Raw genomic sequence first — 18,513 nt, forward strand, 5'->3', positions numbered from 1 at the left:
AAAAGACACTTTCCGCGTGCTTGCCATTAATGATTGCGTGATGAATCTAGCCCCCTCTTTTTTTGTGATTTTTGCAAACAAGACCTTGCAAGTCGCACCCCGTTTATTACTGTTTGTGTGAAAAGGCAACGGTCACGGTTTATTAACCACGGTGTTTGAATGCTAAAAATTATTCAAAGCTCATCATGAAAAATAAAAGAAGAAATTATGCAAAATCAGGTTTGGAAAACTGCTTGCAGTGATTGCTAGGTTAAAATCTCAGTTATAGGATCCATCTATGCATGATTCTTGTAGGTCCAATTTTATTACGAATTATAGCTCTTTTTATTGATTATAAATATAAAATTTGGAGGCTGGATTTGTTTTCTTAGTATCATCTTGTATATTAGGCATGTAAAAAAAAAACACATGTATAAAAAAGAAATACTATATTAAACCTAACCAATTTACCAAACCTGCTATTCGGTCATGAATTTTATTTGGTTAAATTATTTTTTTATATTTTATTATATAATAAAAAATACAAAAACTGATTTAATGAAGGTTGGATTTGTTTTCCTATGCGCAGCTTGCAACTTCTCTGTTAAAGACAGGGTAGGCATTTTTTTCTTCTAAAGTAGAAGATTGGATAAAGCAATTTGCTTAGCTGTGTTCACGTCAACACGTTTTTCAAAGGTGTTTTTGATCTTGATGATAAACAAGTTAGCTTTCCATATCGCTATCCCGAAGCTAAATCCAAATAAAAACCGTGAGGAGAAAAATCTCATAAATATATATCGTATTGTCGACAAGATAATAGCAAAGGAATTGTACCAATGATGATGGTTTATTAATACTGAATAAAAAGAATCTCACAGTAGGTACTTTTTATAACTGTTCGTCTAGTATTTTTATAATAATTATTTTTTAAAATATTTTTTATTTAAAAATATATTGAAATAATATTTTTTAAAAATTTATTTTTAATATCAATACATTAAAATGATTTAAAAACATATACAATAATTTAAAATAAAAAAATTCAAATTTTTTTTAAAATATAAAAACAAACACGCTGTGAAAAACCACATCTTTAACCAATTAGGAATCAACTATTTTATTGTTGTGCTATAGTTGCGGGTTCGAATCAGAATTTGTTAAAGTATCATAGAAAATTAATTCCATATAATGGCTTAAATTTAAAATTTTTTGATCCGATTCTTTATCTAAATTAACCAGGTCATTGTCAGCCTAAGACATAAAACTACTAAAAAATCATGTATGCAAGAACTCCTATTTCGGACACAAGGACAGGAGAGTAACAGCAAAAGACCCAGAATCAAGGGGCAGACAGGAAAATAACACAAAGACATGGGATTAGATAGTCAAGATAAGAAGCACTAAATTATAATAATTATCTGTTGTGGGAGCTTTTAATCTTTAATTTCACTCGTTTTCTGCTCTCTCTCTCTCTCTCTCCCCCCCTCTCCCCTCTATAATTTTCTTTTCCTTTTCTTTCTTCCGCTCCATGTGGTCTCTACACTAGCCTTATTTCACTACCCTCTCCTAGCTGCCTCCTCTCACATTTTTCTCTTCTTCTACAATATTATTTCTCCAGTTCTCCTTCACGTCCTTCTTTTCATGTGACCAGTAAGTCATTTTTTGTAATTGATTGTACTGCATGCTTTGCATTTCTTGTTTTGTGTTTTCTGATCGGCCCAGATGGAGAAAGTGTAGATATGTTTGTGTTTGAGTGTAAATTTAAGTTCTTTAAGTTTTATATTGCGTGGACTTGTTGAATTTTGAGATTTTGGTTGGTCTGGATGATGGGTTTTTCCTTTTCTTTTCTTTTAAGCTGAGGTTGACACTGTAAAGTTCGTTTCTTTTCTTTGGTGTAGCTCTGTGCTAAGATTGTCATATTTGTTTATGATTTTTGCATTTTTAATTTGCAAAAGCTTCTATTTTTAGTTCGTGTTTTTTTTTTCCGGGGGAAGTGCTTGATGCTCTTGTGAATTTTCCACCCTCTTTTTGCTGATTATTACTAAATTACTGGTCTTGAATTCAATTTTTATGATTTATAGATTTTCCAATTTGAGAGAGATTCATTAATAGGAGTTAGGAGGATTCTATAAAATTTAAAGGAGAATTGTAGAAGATAAAAGTTGTTTAATTTGCCTTTTTTCTTTCAGCTTGCATAAAGTTTAAAGCTTATTAGTTTTAGAGAAAATGGAATTTTCAGATTCATGATTAGAGAAAGAAGAAAAAATTCCGAGAAGCCATTGAGTGTGTGAGTGATTCAATCCTTTGTTTTTTTGTCTGTAGAAAATAGTGTTTTCAATTAATTTTTGAGTTAGTGTTTGCTAAAAGTTAATTTGTTTTTGTTACCATCTATTAATTGAATTGATCCATCAGGATTTATTGGTAGATATTATCTATAAAACCAATTGATTTGGTGTGAGTTTTGGCTTATGTCCCTTATTCTTATTGATTTTTTTTTCTCGCAGACTTGCTGGGGTAAAGAGATGGTTGCTGAAACGTGGTTTCGTGGTCTGTGGAAGATTTCACAGAAGCATGAACCCGGTCCTCAGAAGGCAGTTGTTGGAGTTTTGGCCTTTGAAGTTACAAGCTTGATGTCAAAGCTGGTTCATCTTTGGCAGTCTTTGAGTGATAAGCAGGTTACTAGGTTGAGAGAAGAGATCGCAAATTCTGAGGGTATAAAAAAGCTTATAGCTGAGGATGATGATTTCATTGGTCGTTTGATTTGTTTAGAGATGATGGAAAGTATGGTACATGTTGCAAAACCTGTGGCCAGACTAGGTAATAAATGTAGTGATCCTAGTTTGAAGGGCTTTGAGCATCTTTTTGATGAAATGATCAAGATTCATGCTGACCCATATGGGTGGGGATTTACTTGTAAGAAGATGGACAAGAAAGTTAAAAAGATGGAGCGTTTTATTTCAGTTAATGCTACTTTGTATCAAGAGATTGAAATGCTTGCTGATCTCGAACAGACTGTGAGGAGAATGAAGGGCAGCAATCCTCAGCCAGATAATTTACTTGACTATCAGAAGAAGCTTGTATGGAAGCAGCAGGAAGTGAAAAATCTGAGGGAGATCTCACTCTGGAATAGAACTTATGATTATACAGTTCGCCTCTTAGTAAGATCATTGTTCACTATATATAGTAGAATCAGTCATGTGTTTGGAATTAATCGAACAGCATACTCTGGGCAATCAAAAGCTCTGAATTCTGACTATATTTACCAAAGCCAGTCAGTTTCTGCATTGCTGCAGTCTTCTGTTCATCCATCTGAGGATAGTACTCTTCCTAGATTTTCTTCTGCCCCCCTTGGTAAGTTCATTGCAAATTCTGGCCCAATTTCAAAATCGAACAAAAATAATTCCTATTCAGGTCCTCTTGGTGGCTCAATCACAAAGTCAGGCCCTATTTCTGGAAAGAACAGGAACGTGAACTTTTTCTCAGGTCCACTTGGGGGGGCAACGACTAAGTCGGGCCCAATTTCTGGAATAGCTAAAGCTGGCAAGAAGTTTTGGCGAACGCCTCAATCACCTGCCTTTCTGGGAAGGAAACCGCCTTCAAAGCCAAATCGGTTGACTCAAGTGGGACCTTTTAAAGGATGCATGGTAGCTTCAAACACTTCTCCTGTCGCCAATTGCTACTTAATTTCATCTGATGTTCATTCCAGAAACCTCAACGGAGCCAAGGAGAGTAATGCTGACCATCTTCCTCCTGGAAGTGCAAGTCGAACCGGTCCATCAATCTTCAGTTCACAGCGTAAGTTGTTGCAAGCTCTCCCCGAAACCCTTGGTGGTGCTGCTTTAGCATTGCACTATGCTAATGTTATTGTTGTAATCGAGAAGCTAGCTGCATCTCCTCACTTGATTGGCCATGATGCGAGAGATGACCTGTACAATATGTTGCCTGCAAGCGTGAGAACTGCTCTGAGGGAAAGGCTAAAGCCATACTCCAAGAGCTTGTGTTCATCAGTTTATGATACTGTGCTTGCAGGAGAGTGGACTGAGGCAATGGCATCAATATTAGAATGGTTGGCTCCACTTGCTCATAATATGATAAGATGGCAATCAGAGCGAAGTTACGAGCAACAAACCTTCGTTTCTCGGACAAACATGCTTCTGGTACAGACCCTTTACTTTGCCAATCAAGAAAAGACAGAAGCAGCAATAACTGAGCTTCTGGTTGGTCTGAATTACATTTGGAGGTTCGGGCGAGGACTCAATGCACAAGCCTTGCAGGAGGATGCTAGCAGTATAATGTTTGATGAATACTTGGAGGTGGAGAAGTGACCTTTTCTTCCAGGCTGTGGCAATCACCCGTGCAATCCAGTTACCTCATGTTTGACAGGATTTGACGTGGATGAAGATCCCGGCAGGTCCCTGGGGCATTTTAGTAACATCATTCGTTTTCTTTCTGCTGAGGACATTAACGTCGTGCATTCTCTCTGGACATCCCAAATGCCTGGACATCCTAAATGCCGAAATTGTATGGTTAGTGAGTTGAAGGTAATAGGTAGTTTGAGCTTGAATATACTAGTTCTATTCTTTCTTTTGTGAATGGAGGTTTTCATCTGTTAGCCATTGAAAATGGTGGTTCCTCTATTCTCGCCCTCTTAGAGCCAGTTCAGCCTTACTAATCAGGCTGCTATTGAATGATTTGTAATTTGTGTATACTTGTCAGCAATACCTACTTTTATTAATTGTAAATTTACCACGCAAGGTTTTGGATCGTAAATGGATTGATGGTTGAGCATGTTTTTCGTTGAGTGGAGTACTGCACTGGATGTAACAATATCGTGCCTTTCGAGGTTGATGAGTAAATCTAAATCACCTTTCCAAAAGCAATTTCTGATCTAAATTTTCACCAGAACGCAAGCTAGTGTATTGCATTAAGTTTTTCATTATGTGATTCTTTGACAGGTATCAAGCACACTGCTTCTCCTTACAGTCAGCACGCTGTAACCTTTGGTTTCTTTTCATAGTTGTTAAGTCTTTTCATGTGCAACTTTCATGCTTGGTTGCATTTATCTAAAGCCCTCCTGTTCTTTCAAATACAGTTCCTTTTTTCTACCATGCTGGCACCATGTTTGTAGCGCGTGTTGTCCGTTGTTTCTGCTGAGGTATTAATATTGTGGATTTAGCATTCAGTTCTTAGTAAACTAGCAGACAACGGACACCATGAGCTGAACCAAAATTTTTTTTTGCAAGAAGGCTTTTGTTTTTTTGGGATTCAAATGCCGACCGCTAGTCAATCGTGGGAGATTTTATATGGTTATCTGACGCGGCTGGATTGTGGGTTTGTTGAGTTAGTGCATGACAAGAATAACGTCATTTCGAAGAAAAACAAAGAAAAAAAAATCCTTTTGACATGATCGAATTTTATGGAGGTTTGGTCAATCAATCATAAGATAGATTATATAAATTAAGCTGGAAACTTAGATTTGACTATGTAAACGTTTAAAACGTTTCGAAACTGGGTACACGTTTCAAGTCAATATATCATACCATAATAAATATGAATTTTATTTATTTGGTGGTGGAAAAATAAAGGAAAGTTTGTGCAAATAGTATTAAAGAGATTAATGCTTTTTTTTATTTTTTTTTATTTTTGTCTTGCGGCTATGCAAGGAGGGAAGTTTGTTTGAAAGTGTAATAAAAATTGTTTTTTTAAAATATATTAAAATAATATATATTTTTAAAATTTATTTTTGATATATTATATCAAAATTATCCAAAAACATTAAAAAAATATTTTAAAATAAAAAAATAATTCTTTATTAAAAACAAGGTTTAACCACACTTTTGAATACACTTAAATTTTGGAATATCCATGTAAACATCAAGAAAAGAAAAGAAAAATATATTTTTCACCTATTTGAAAGTGTAGTTGTGATTACTTTTCAAAGTGTTTTTCATTCATAAATGTATCAAAATAATAAGTTTTTATTTTTAAAAAATTATTTTTGATATCAGTCCATTAAAATAATTAAAAAACATAAAAAAATATTTATTTAAAGCAAAAAAATATAAGATATTGCTTAAAACTTAAAAATGATCAATAAAAATTTGAGCTGCTTTTTATTAAATTCATGATACTAAAAGATGGGCAGTACTTGATTTTAATTACGAAAAAGTAAGCGATACATGGTTATTTTATCTGAATAAGCATCATGTATTATTATCTTGGATTTGAATATAAGATATTTTTAAAACATTTTACATAGCATATATTTGCAACTTTTTCACACCTTCTTCTTCTTCTTTTATTTTTTAGAATTTTTGCACGCTTGGTCTTTATTTTATATTTATAATTCATGCACTCAATTGTGGATCTTGTTTATGTAGTCATTTAATTGAGAGTCTGTTTGTTAAAAAATACTCATCATTTTTAACAATTATCAGATAATTCCCTAATAATTAAAACACTAAAAAAAATTAATTATTTGTCAAAAAAAAAGAAGAGAAAAGGTGACGACTTCATAGTTGAGCTTGGGTAGTAAATAAAAAACACTTATATGAGAATAAATAATAGTTTTTAAGTGAATTTTAGTGCTTTTAAAAATAAAAAATATATCTTGAGAAAATAACAAAAAGTTACTAAAAAAAACTCAATCATTTTGATCACCTAGCTAAAACGCTAAATGTTTTTTAATTATTTCTCAAATAAACCAAAAAAAAAGTGTATAGTATCTGTTTCTTACATATATATCTCAATTCTTTTTTTCCAAGAATACATTTCACTTTGAACAGTAAGTACGCCCAAACTTCCACGTCTCTTTCAACAACTCTCTCTACAACACGCATTCTCGCTTTCTTAACGGCTCACAGCATGTACGCTTCACGGCGATCGACGTCGCTAAGTGACTCCTCCGCCGAGATCGAGAGGATGGAAAGCACCGGTAGCTGGGATGACGCTCTCGACTGGTTCAAACTGGAGGTCCAAAATTTTCTCGCTCTCGAATTTCAATACAGATAACTTAAAATTTGTTTTCTTGATTTAAATTACTCACTATGTTCCATCTTTTTTAGGTGCAGCATCCAGCGTCACGCTCGGATTCGCATCACGCTAATTACAAGTGCTTGCTTGAGGCAGAGCGTGTTGTAGTCGAGGTAAGTTTCCTTCTTTATTCTTTGCGATTTCATTAAAAACTTGATTTTCTTTTCTTGTGATTTCTTTATAACCTTGATTTCTTTTTTTTATTTCTTTAAAGTCTTGATTTCTAATTCTTGTTTAGAGTTATTTTTTTAGGAATTAGAATGTAAATTACGCGTATAGAAGAGGAATCGAGGAATTTGATTCGTTATAGCTAACCCTAATTTGATTGCATTTTTTTTTTCCTGATAGTTAAATTACTACTATTGGATAAAAAAAAAACCTAGAACAATGTAAGTGGCTAGGGTTATTTACGTGAATCTTCTGCTCAGGTTCTAACTGTTTAGCTCTTTCGTTTTCTGCTTATTGTTAAATGGATTGAATCTTGATTTCAGGGACATGGTGTTGTTCTTATTAACACTGATGAGGCAGGTACCTTGATAGTGACTAATTTTCGTCTTATTTTCTTGGTGAGTAAAGTGTTCTCTCCTTTTCTTTATTCTATGGTAAGATGACGGAATGGTACTGTATTCAATTTGTGTTGTATTCATAGTTTGGTATCATGCCCCAGTTTATGTAAGCATGTTTGAAGAGCTAATGAATTGTTATTGCTTCACTGAAAATGATGTTCTGTATGCACAAATATTATACTCACTTTATGTGTTCTTCTGTTGTGCAAGAGTGAGGGAACAGAAAATATCATTGCACTCGGAACAATTCCGCTAGCAACAATTGAGAAGTTCAGCAAAATGGTAAATTATTTTTCTTGAACTTATGGATTCTTTTTTCCTACTCCTTCCACTTATTTATGGTAACTGTTGGTGAGAAAGTTGTTTATTTCTGTAGCCTGTAAGATACATTTATGTATGGAAAATTCTTGTTGTTGATGCATGCAATTTCTTGGACGATAGTTCGTTCTTGTTGGTGTATGTGGGATCTTAATTGTTGCTACACAAAATTTCTTTTATCTAAAATTCTGGGTTGATACAGATTTTGTTACTGTTTGTGTGTCATACAAACTATGTTATTTGGTGAAATTATTCAAATTCTCTGTTGTCATTCTCCTCTATTAACCGAGTGGAACTGCTCCATCAATTCATGTATGTATTTCAACATCTTCACCCTTGCAATTGAATACTGTCCTGTCCCAAATGGAATGCAGAATTCCTGTTTCTGATTTTGCGGCATATTTTCTTTAGCTATCCATCTCTTTATAAATGTATATTATTCCTGATTTAAATGTTTGCACTGAGGCAATAATGTTTTATCAAGTTTTGTTAAGTTTAGGCATAGAAAATCTGTTCCAATAAAAGTTTTTCCATTTTGCTGTGATTGGTAAAGTAACACAATGATTGGGTGGGGTGGGGGGGAGAGAAAGAGAATAGCTAGGCATGTGGACTTGTGGAGGAGAGATCAAGAACAGGTGAATGGGAGGCTGACTAATTTCTAAATCGTATTTCCAAGTTCTTGTTTGTATATATTCAGCTGATGTCGATCACATGTCAATATGTCATGCTACAGTCATATGGGAACGCCAGAACAGTGCTCTTGGTCAGATCAATTTGCATATATACATGTCACGTGCTTCACTTTGTATGCAAATGTGATCTGATCCTTGACAGGATGCCTCTGAAAGATATTCTTTATCTTTTATATGCAGACCATGCAATGGCATGCAAACAGAAAATGGGGGCAAAGCAATGCTAGGATAATAGGTTGGCTGCTACCTTGGTTCATTTTGTGCAGGAATCATATAGACTGACAGATTTCACACAAATTATCTGAAATGACAACTTGTCTCAACTCTTATCTTTTATAATTCAATTTAAGCCTTAACCCCAAACTACTTGGAGTCAGCAACATGGATCCATCACACCATTCTGTTTTAGCATGCGCTAAACTTTCTCCGTGCCAGAAAATCTTCTCTATTATTATTCTTTTGTTTTGATTAGCATTTGGTTAGGTTAATGGATATGAGATTGTTTTGGCTTGCCCACCCATAATACATTTTTATTGGAAATGGAGTTTTTGCATGTTTTTATTTGTTGCCCTATGGAATGTATGCAGGTTGTAAAAAGTCAATCAGCCCCTCGTCAATTTGAGAAGACTCCATCGCAGCGTCTTCTCCAAGTCATTGGTATGTGTAACACCTTTGATGTGTTTGTTTTACCATCTCTTAACTTCTTCACCAGCTTACTCGTTTTGTGGGATTTACAATCGATTTGTAGTTTGTGTTTGAAAGATAGAACTTTGGAACAGATTTTACATTTGTGTTGAGTTATAAAATTACTCTTCTTTGGCTTTGATGATTCAAATTCAAGTAATAAATTAAATTTATGATAATAATACTCGGGAGACGATGGCAGATTCTGAAGCAAGGGTAACTCAGCTGTTAAGGTGATGGTAGTTGCCAGAAAGGAAGTTTATAGATGTTGTCTAGTTTGATAGATTAACTTTGTGCATATGGATTGCATTAAGGCACGGGGTTTGCAATCTCTTTATTTCTGAACAGGTAGATTTTTTTGAAGTTATGCATAGTTACTGGAACAATGTCACGGAGTATTGCTATCTGCTATTGGTTGCTTTTGCTTTCTTTGTCTTGTGTATTGTTGCTGACTGTTATTTTGATGATACTCTCTTTAGAATTGTCATGGAATTATTGGTTCTTATATTTTGCAGGGAGAGATATGAGAATTATTGTTTTTGGTTTCCGGCCAAAAACAAAGCAGGTTAACTCTTCTTTCTTCAGCTCTTTATTTGCTAACTATGATCACTTACAAATTGAAATTTCTTTCACTTGTAAGATATATGTTGTAAAAAAATATGAAGTTCATGATTTTGAGGGTTTAAATTATAAATTAACCGAGGAAAGATATAACTTTTGTTGATTGAATGATTTCAAAATGGTGAACTGGGTCATCACACCTGCCATGAGTAGATATTTGTTATAAGTTTTTTTTTTTAATTTTTTATTATTTTTTTATTATGCAGAGACGGGCTATATATGATGGGTTATTAAGGTGCACAAAACCATCAAGACCCTGGGATCTTTATGCTTTTAACTGTGGACCGTCCAAATTTACTAATGCTAACCCAAAAGTGCGCTTGTTGAATGAGTACTTCCGTCTTCTTGGAAAAGGCTTTTGTAGTGCATCAATAGATATGATCGACAAAGGGTCATATACACTGTCTAATGAGTTGTGGAGAATCAGTAATGTAAATTCCGACTACATAATGTCCCCGAGTTACCCTTGTGCCTTAATTGTTCCAAAATCCATCAGGTAAAAACATTTAGATTCTTACTGCACTTTAAAATGGAAAAGGGAGGGCTGGGGGGATGAGAACATGTTGAAGTCCTTCTAGTTTGACTCGAAAATAATTTTTGCTTGGGCTTACTCTAGCCTGAACTCTAAAACTAATAACTGTCTGGTTGCTAGTGATGAAGAAGTGGTCCATGCATCCAGCTTTCGTTCCAAGGGTCGCTTGCCTGTAGTTTCTTGGTGTCATCCTGGTATGAAAAAGGTGAAATTTTAGTTATTTTGTCTATCTTGATTTCCATTCTGATGCCTCTACATATGTGGCATTATAGGAACTGGAGCAGTCCTTGCACGTTCATCTCAACCCTTAGTTGGTCTAATGATGAATATGAGGAGGTAGGTTGATCTGCCTGCTTGATTTCCCTTCAATGAACTCAAACACGTTGCTCCACAAAAATTATGCTCATTGTAGACACATGCCAGGATTATGGTCTAAAATTGAAGTGACATTTGTGATTGTGGTTGCTGTGTTGCATGCATGCCTTCACTGGTATTAAGAAACAGTGACGGCCATCACATGCTCAATTGATGACAATTTTAGCAATGTGTTTTTATTCAGTGAAATTCCAAATAATTTCAGTACAGATGGAATTTCTAATATTTAACATGAATAGAGATGTATTAAGCTTCATGAAAGATATGTCTTATTATCCTTTTAGATGGTCAAAATTTTAGCATTAAACTTCCTAAACTTGATGCTTGACAATATTTTGCCAAGCTAAAACAAATTTTTTTTTGAAGTGCAGCTGCCATGATGGCTGCAATTACTGTCATAGAATCCTTTACAGGCATGATTATTGAATCATGGGCCCAATAATTCCAAAAACGTTCCAGTCCATTTTGATTCTTTTATGTAACACCTGTTATTTTTTTCTGTTGCTGGGATCCATTGATATCTTATCTGTAGAGGTTTTGGAATGTGAACTAAATTTTTCGTTTGCCATCTGTTGCTCGATATAATGTCAGATTCACATCAATGTATTTGTCTGCAGCAACACAGATGAAAAGCTTGTCGCAGCACTTTGCTCTCAACTTGGTGGTGATAAAAAGGGGCGGAGGTAGGGTTATTCAAATCATTTCCCTTTTGTTTTGGTCGAGTTGTCTCATTGTTTTGGATATTTCATTGTGTGTGCTGTTTCCTTATTTATGCATTAACTTGACTTACTCGTATTATTCTTTATACCTTGTATGATACCTTAGTTTGAAATGTAATTATGTATCAGTCTACCTAGTTTTGAAGCAATGAATCTCATTCTCAGCTATTAACTAAATCCTATTTCATTACCTTTTCAACATGAAAAAAGAAAATGTCGTCTTTTCCACAGCCTGAATCATGAAATTGCTTCTGTACATCTTGAAATGCACTGTCCAGACAGTTGCAAGGTTCCAGTTCGTGTCTTATCTGAAAATGCCTGGAGAAAAGAAATGTTTTCTTTTAAGGTACCCACTATAATAGATTTGGTGGAGAGAGGTGGGCCCCATAGCTTAGATGGTTAAAGCAGGTGACTACCCAGCCTAGTGTTTAAACTTTGACCACTCATTACTTGCTGTCGGGTATGATGGGACATACATTTCCTTCTTGAGATGGGAAATCCTAATCAATTCAATGTACTGGAATTGAATCATTGAAACTTGGTTACAGGTCTTTTGTTGAAATGTAGTGGCCATACTTTTTGTTATTTTTATTCATTATTTGTTGTCAATGGTGCAAAATTTCCACACTGCATGTCTGGATGAATGAGCACTTTTCTCTGGGGTCTTTATTGTCCTGTAACTCTAATTTCTCTTTTGATAAAAATGAGAACTGTAATTTTGTTAATCCACAATGATACACCTATGTTCATTGCTTGACATTGTGACATACAAGTTATGCTAAGAAATAAGCCCATTTTAGATTTGATGTTTGCGTTTCTTTTAGTGGCTTATTCTTTATCGCGTTGTGGCTTTTGTAAATGAATGTTTGTAAAATATATATATAATTTTTTTCCCTACTTGTCCTCTCCCTGCTTTTGCTTTCCCCTCATTTCAGTAAGTTATATATTGCTGAAGCAAGGCCTATAGAAAATGCCAAATCTTGTGTTTTCTTTTCAGGAAGTTATATATTGCTGACGCAAGACCTAGAAAAAATGCTTTAGCAAATGTGGCTATGGGAGGTGGCTCAGAATCACCATCTCACTATTTTCAATCCGAGGTTTGAGCTGTTTAGATATGTATCTCTAGTAGTCATCAGCTTTGATACCTCATTTTAATTGATGTCATATTCTTTTTTTTTTAATTTTATTTTTAATCTGGTATCAGGTAGTTTTCTTTGGGATAGACAACATACATGCTATGCGTGAGAGTCTTTCTCGGCTTAGGGACTACTTGGATACTCATGGCTCCACTTCATCAGACGGAACATTATCACTCTTGGTTAGTTTATAAACATTAAGAATTTAAAATCAGGCACCTTCACCTGTGGAAAACTAGTAAATTAACATCAGTGGTAATAAGCAGTTCTTTTTTCTCTCTCTCTTAAATACAATTTAAGAAAATGATGATGTATTATTTTGTGCAAGTGAAACATGCATCTATCCATTTTTCGAGTTACATGTAAACATAATTGAGTAACCAGTCCTTGAATAACATCAGATATATAAACAAATAATCAGATGTAATGCATGACTGTGCAGTACAGTTCCCTATTCTACCATTACCAAATGATTGGAATAACCCTCGTGAATGGGCTGTTGTTTGAGGCTCTGGGTTAAAGACTAGCGTTTTCATGTTCATTTCCTGTGACTAGAGTTTTCATGTTCATTTCCTGTGCTATTGTGAAAGTATCCTCAATTGGAAAAACATCGATTGCATTCAGCTATCTGTATGGCAACATATATTGGAGACACCATCCTGTTCACAATACAACTCTTATTCAATGCGCTGACATCCTCATGCCTTGTGTGCTTGTCTAATGATGCGCATGAGCCAATGTAAACCTTTATCTTGACATTGGTGCATCAATGATTTTATCTATAGTAAAAAACGTACTTAAATATGCTCCTCATCTTTAGTTGGGATTTTTTCAATTAATTCACGGCATTGATCTCTGGCTGATTAGCTAATAGCTCTAAAACACTTTGAAGGCTAAGTAAAGATATTTTCACAATATTGGTTCACAAGCTTTGCATTTGTTATGTTTCCTATGCTTTCTTACTGAACTTCAGCAGAAATGCAGTGTTTGTAGTAGGTGTTAATATCTCTATTTGTTCATTCCATTTTTCATTTACAGAGACATGGTGGCTGGACCTGGGGTGGAGGCAATCTCAGCAGTATGTCTGCTTCTGTGGCAACCCTCGGTGACAGTGGTTGGTTAATACATGTCCAAAGTGTCTTGGCTGGTTCAGCTTGGATTGCTGCTCGTGTTGCTTTGGAATCAGCATCAGTACTTGTACATTGCAGGTCAGATATCTTGACTTTATCCGTTATATTAATCTTTGTAATAACTGGCAGAATCTTTTCTTTTCTGTTGCCACAGTGATGAAATCTGAAGATTTTTAATGTTCTGCATGCTACATATCCTCTTTTTGTCCTTTTGGTTTGTAAATTCTATTTCATATGCTGTCAATCTATTTTAGTTTCTATTCATTATGCATAATCTAAAAGAAAAGCGCTTATTAATTCCATACATGGACTCCAATCTAAATCAAGCTTTCTTACTTGTTAATTCCATACATCAACTTCAAATCTGAATCAGGCGCTCTACCAATAGATCTTGCATCTACCTTTCTTCTTTGTGTAATCACATGGATTGAGCTTCACATACTGATTAGCAGAAAAACCTGGGTCTCATTGCCCAGCAGATCATGGTTTTATTTGTGAACTTGGCGAGTCATCTGCCTACGACCAGACTCCTGGCCCACATTTGTTCTGCTTTTCAACAGAGCAGAAAAAATTGCATAGCTGAATCTTCTAGCAAGCATTTCAGTTGAATAATTTGTCATTATACATATTTTCATTAATTAGCAAAATTTGCTATCAGAAAAAAGCTACCTTTCGTTTCTGTTTTCAATTTTGTGCTTGCTTTTAGAGCTTCTGTATGAGCTGAGTTCTTGTCTTTCATTCTTTTGTTTAGCGATGGATGGGATAGAACTAGTCAGCTGATTTCACTTGCTAATTTGTTGCTTGACCCTTACTATCGGACATTCACTGGGTTTCAGGTATTTTCTTCCACTGTAAGACTCCTTTGTTGGTTGTGTATTGCTTTGTATATGCTTAAGCCGTTGCACTTCCGAATGTACACATATTTCTCTCATGTTACTCTTATGTTACTGTTACTATAATATGAAAAGGATTTTTATGCCCCTCCAGATAAAATAGCTTTCTTTTTCCCTGGATGTGAAATTTTACTTTCTGGAATATCTTAATTCAATGCAGGCGCTCATTGAAAAAGACTGGCTAGCATTTGGTCATCCATTTGAAGAGCGAATGGGAATGCCAGCTGTATCTGGATGCAGTGATAAGCCTCTTGATTTATCTAGGCAATCTTCAGTTGGGAGTTTTCCATCATCACCCATGCGACAGTCATCAGGATCACTCGCACCTCAAGCTCCTAGTTCTTCTCATGCACAGAACCAATATTCTCCTATATTTTTGCAGGTTACTGTTATTTTATGCATGCCCTAATACACTGAATTTTAGGAATACCAACTGGTTATCATGATTATTTTGGCAACGCAAAATCATAGGGGATTAGGGATTACCATATGATTTGCATTGAGCCTGACACATTGAGATTGTTTTGAAGATCTAAATACATGAATAGATAGTATTGATCTTGTGAAAAAGATAAATAATTGCTCAGGATTCCCTCCTTTTCCCTTCCTCTCTGTGTTTGTGATAAAGAAGAGAGAAATTTTGGATACTTAGGTTTAACGCTGCATTTATGTGCCAAATGTGTTCAATTTTTTTTTTACCTTATACTGGGGTTGTAAGCTAGAGATGTGAAGGCAAGAGTATAATGCATAGGATCTTCAAGCAATTGTAGAATCTACTAGAAGGATTGGTTTGAAGGTGAGGATGGTAGGGGTATTGTTAAGGAAGTCCACTTAAAAAAGCCTAAATAATAGTGATAATAGTGACAACACCCTATTTGTTTGAATGTCCAATAGTATATTTCAATCCAAGTGAACTTGAGAATCTGTTGTGTAAGATGGTCTTTGCTAAGTTCTAAAAATAGTTAATGTGTTCTGCAGTGGATTGATTGTGTTTCACAATTATTGCGGATGTATCCCTTTGCTTTTGAGTTCTCCTCGGTATGTGTGATTTTCTTCTTTTATGATACTCATCCTTGCATGCATTAGAAGTTAGCTGTTGAGATGATCAAATAAGTTGAAGAAACTGGTTTTGTTTCCTCATCTCACTTTTTTCTGACTAGTGTATTGTTTGATGGCTTAGGCTTTCCTGGTGGACGTATTGGACTGTGTGCTTTCATGTCGTTTTGGTAACTTCTTCTGCAATAGGTGATTCCTTTTCTCTTATTACTTTTTAACTTCTGCATAGGGATATCTTAAATAGATTAAGGCCTGTGGCTTCTGGCATGCCTTTACTTGATCTGTCCGTACTACATGGATTAGAAGGTGATATAAGTAATTTAGAATCAAGAAATTTTAATTTCAAACTCAATACTGGATTGGAAGCTGAAAATTCAGAATATCTCAAGACAAACATGGATTCAGCAAATCTTTGCATGAACCAGAAACTAGAATAAAGAAGAGCTGCTTCATTTCCTTTAATCTTAAAGTTTAACAGATCATCTGTAGTTTGATCATCTTCTTTGGATATAGAGAAGTTTGATAAATTTAAAAAATGAAAGTGGTATCAATGTCCTGAAAGGGGTTACGGCAAATATAATTCCCATAGAGGCACCATACTGATTTATTCTACCAAAATGATTAATGACATTGTTGCATCTTCTCAGATGCATATATGACATCTGTTTGTTGCATATTTGTGGCAATGCAGGGTCATCCGTTGGATGATTTCTGGTAGAAATCCCTTCATCTTCCTAGAAATAAAGAGACAATCATGTAGCTTTGTCTGAAGCATGGTAGTGCATCTGTGTAGGAATTTGTCGTATTTGTGGCATTTGGTTTTAGAACAGTTCATTAGAGCATGCAGTTTCTTCTTTCCTAAGTGAAGTTCAAGCAGTCAATTCTTCTCCTTCTCATAAAAGTGGCAGTTCCTCAGTGTAAAAAGTGATGACCCCCAAATTTATCATCTTTTTGATCGTGCATGTTTTCTTGTCAGCCCGTTCATTGTACTTATTGACTACCTCTTAGGTTGGACTAAAACTTGGTTCCTGTTGAAGGCAGACCAAGGGGCAACTTTATGCATAAATGCTGAACATTAGGATATTGCGTGCAGAGAACCCTCACCGTGTCCTGTTTACTCTAATCACTCTAGCACATAATGGGACCTGTCCTGTCAACTCCAATTATTGTAGAAACATTAAAATATCTCTTTCTTAGTGTTAGTCTAAATTTTTCAGTGAGAAGGAAAGGCAGCTAGTTGGTGTCTCTGAATCTTGTGGATGCTTGTGGGCTTATTTGGCTGATTTGCGTTCTTCAGAGGGAAGGTCTCATGTGCACTATAACCTTTTCTATAGTCCTCTGAAACATAATGGCCCATTGTTACCTCCAGCAGCAGCTTTAGCCCCGACTCTATGGCCCCAGTTCCATCTTCGATGGGCTTGTCCTTCAGAAGCCCAAGCTGGGGAGCTTGAAGCTCAATGCCGGAATATGTCTTTAAAATTCTCTGAACTACAGAAGGTAATGAACTACTTTCTTGCTACTGAACCAATACAATGTTCTCATAAAAACACGATCCTTTGGAGTAATGTAGTCCTTTTGGTTTGCCCTCGTCTGACTGATCAGGGTATAATATATTCTTTCAATTTCTTCTTCTTTCATTTTTCTATTTGGTTTGCACCTTAGTCTGCTTTTTCATTGACTCTGTCACTTACCTGACCAGGCAAAAGAAGGAGCAGAGAAGAAAGCTAAAGAAACCACAAATGCCATGGAATCATTATCTGCAGAACTACAGAATGAGAAGCGACTCAGTAGCTCTGCTATGGCATTGGCTAAGAGGGCGAGCAAGGAAAGTGCAGCCATAAAGCGAGCTATACAGTCATTGGGATGCAAAGTTCATTTTGCTGGCGGTGGTGACACTACTGTTGATATCGAGACCAACCCTATGGGAATTACACAGGAATCTGTGTTTTCTCACTCAAAAAGAGAATCTGATGGTATTGTCCAGCATCAATACAATTCAGATCTATCGATTTCCATTTCAGCAGTGGCAGATGATGTTGTTTCCAACAATCCACTCGATCGAGTGTGTGGTGCTATATGCCCTTCACGCTCAAGAGATGGAGGCTGCCGGTGGCCAGAGGCTGGTTGTGCTCAATTATGTAGTCAGTTTATTGGGGTGAAGGCAAACTACGACGCAATTGATAGTCTCTCTATATACGAAACTTATTTTGACACAGTAAGTACCTCATAACTCTATTATCCATGCATTGATATAGACTTAAATTCTCCGTAATAATTGGTTTGAGTTGTTTTCATAGAGAGAAGAAGGGAAATAGAGTTTAAAGAGAAGTTTGATATTATAGCTCTCAAGCAACTCAAGCGTAGGGTCAGTGCAGAACCCTCAGATTTTGAAATCGGGACTGTTCATACAGAGAACATAGAGTTAGTACCACACTATCATTTAGCGTAGTCGTTCTTTGGGAACAAAACAAGCAAGCTTGTTCCCTCACAAGAGAAAAGACAAGCAAAGCTTGAGGTGGTGATGCAGTGAAGGGCAGATGTATATCAAAGGGGTCAGCTTTTCATCCTTCAATCATCACGGTAGCTTTTTTTCTCCCTCAATAACAGTTTGCTGTACAGATTTCAAACAATTTAAACATACCCATTCTTTTTTTCTATCACCATAAATGTATAGAGCAATATTCATAACATGGGATTTTTTCATTGTTCGTAAAAAAGATCCCACAATTTTATGTTTTATCCATGTTCCTTTTCTTCCTTTCCTTTGGGCATAGAAAGAG

The 18,513-nt window shown here is 35.5% G+C and overlaps 2 protein-coding genes across 4 annotated transcripts; both read left to right on the plus strand.

Annotated features, from left to right (window-relative positions):
• The first annotated feature begins 1,441 nt into the window (after positions 1–1,441).
• Positions 1,442–4,767, plus strand: LOC133697247 (protein PSK SIMULATOR 1). Its single transcript, XM_062119699.1, has 2 exons — positions 1,442–1,629; positions 2,484–4,767. The coding sequence occupies exon 2, from the start codon at positions 2,502–2,504 to the stop codon at positions 4,302–4,304; it is 1,803 nt and encodes a 600-aa protein (XP_061975683.1). The 5' UTR covers positions 1,442–1,629; positions 2,484–2,501; the 3' UTR covers positions 4,305–4,767.
• Positions 4,768–6,749: 1,982 nt separating this feature from the next.
• On the plus strand, positions 6,750–18,472 carry LOC133697218 (phosphatidylinositol-3-phosphatase myotubularin-1). 3 transcript variants are annotated; one of them, XM_062119652.1, is made up of 20 exons: positions 6,750–6,951; positions 7,044–7,124; positions 7,503–7,577; positions 7,788–7,859; positions 9,175–9,244; positions 9,787–9,836; positions 10,099–10,388; positions 10,545–10,618; positions 10,697–10,760; positions 11,417–11,482; positions 12,516–12,615; positions 12,723–12,836; positions 13,693–13,862; positions 14,536–14,620; positions 14,838–15,059; positions 15,656–15,715; positions 15,858–15,922; positions 16,951–17,230; positions 17,433–17,948; positions 18,031–18,472. In XM_062119652.1, the coding sequence occupies exons 1-20, from the start codon at positions 6,844–6,846 to the stop codon at positions 18,046–18,048; spliced, it is 2,580 nt and encodes an 859-aa protein (XP_061975636.1). In that variant the 5' UTR covers positions 6,750–6,843; the 3' UTR covers positions 18,049–18,472. The 3 variants fall into 3 exon arrangements, with proteins under 3 accessions (XP_061975636.1, XP_061975637.1, XP_061975638.1); XM_062119653.1 differs by having other exon boundaries at positions 7,050–7,124; XM_062119654.1 differs by lacking the exons at positions 6,750–6,951; positions 7,044–7,124; positions 7,503–7,577; positions 7,788–7,859 and adding an exon at positions 8,783–8,822.
• The last annotated feature ends 41 nt before the right edge of the window (positions 18,473–18,513 follow it).

This window comes from Populus nigra, chromosome 6, assembly GCF_951802175.1.
Source record: "Populus nigra chromosome 6, ddPopNigr1.1, whole genome shotgun sequence".
In the NCBI taxonomy this organism is placed as follows: Eukaryota; Viridiplantae; Streptophyta; class Magnoliopsida; order Malpighiales; family Salicaceae; genus Populus; species Populus nigra.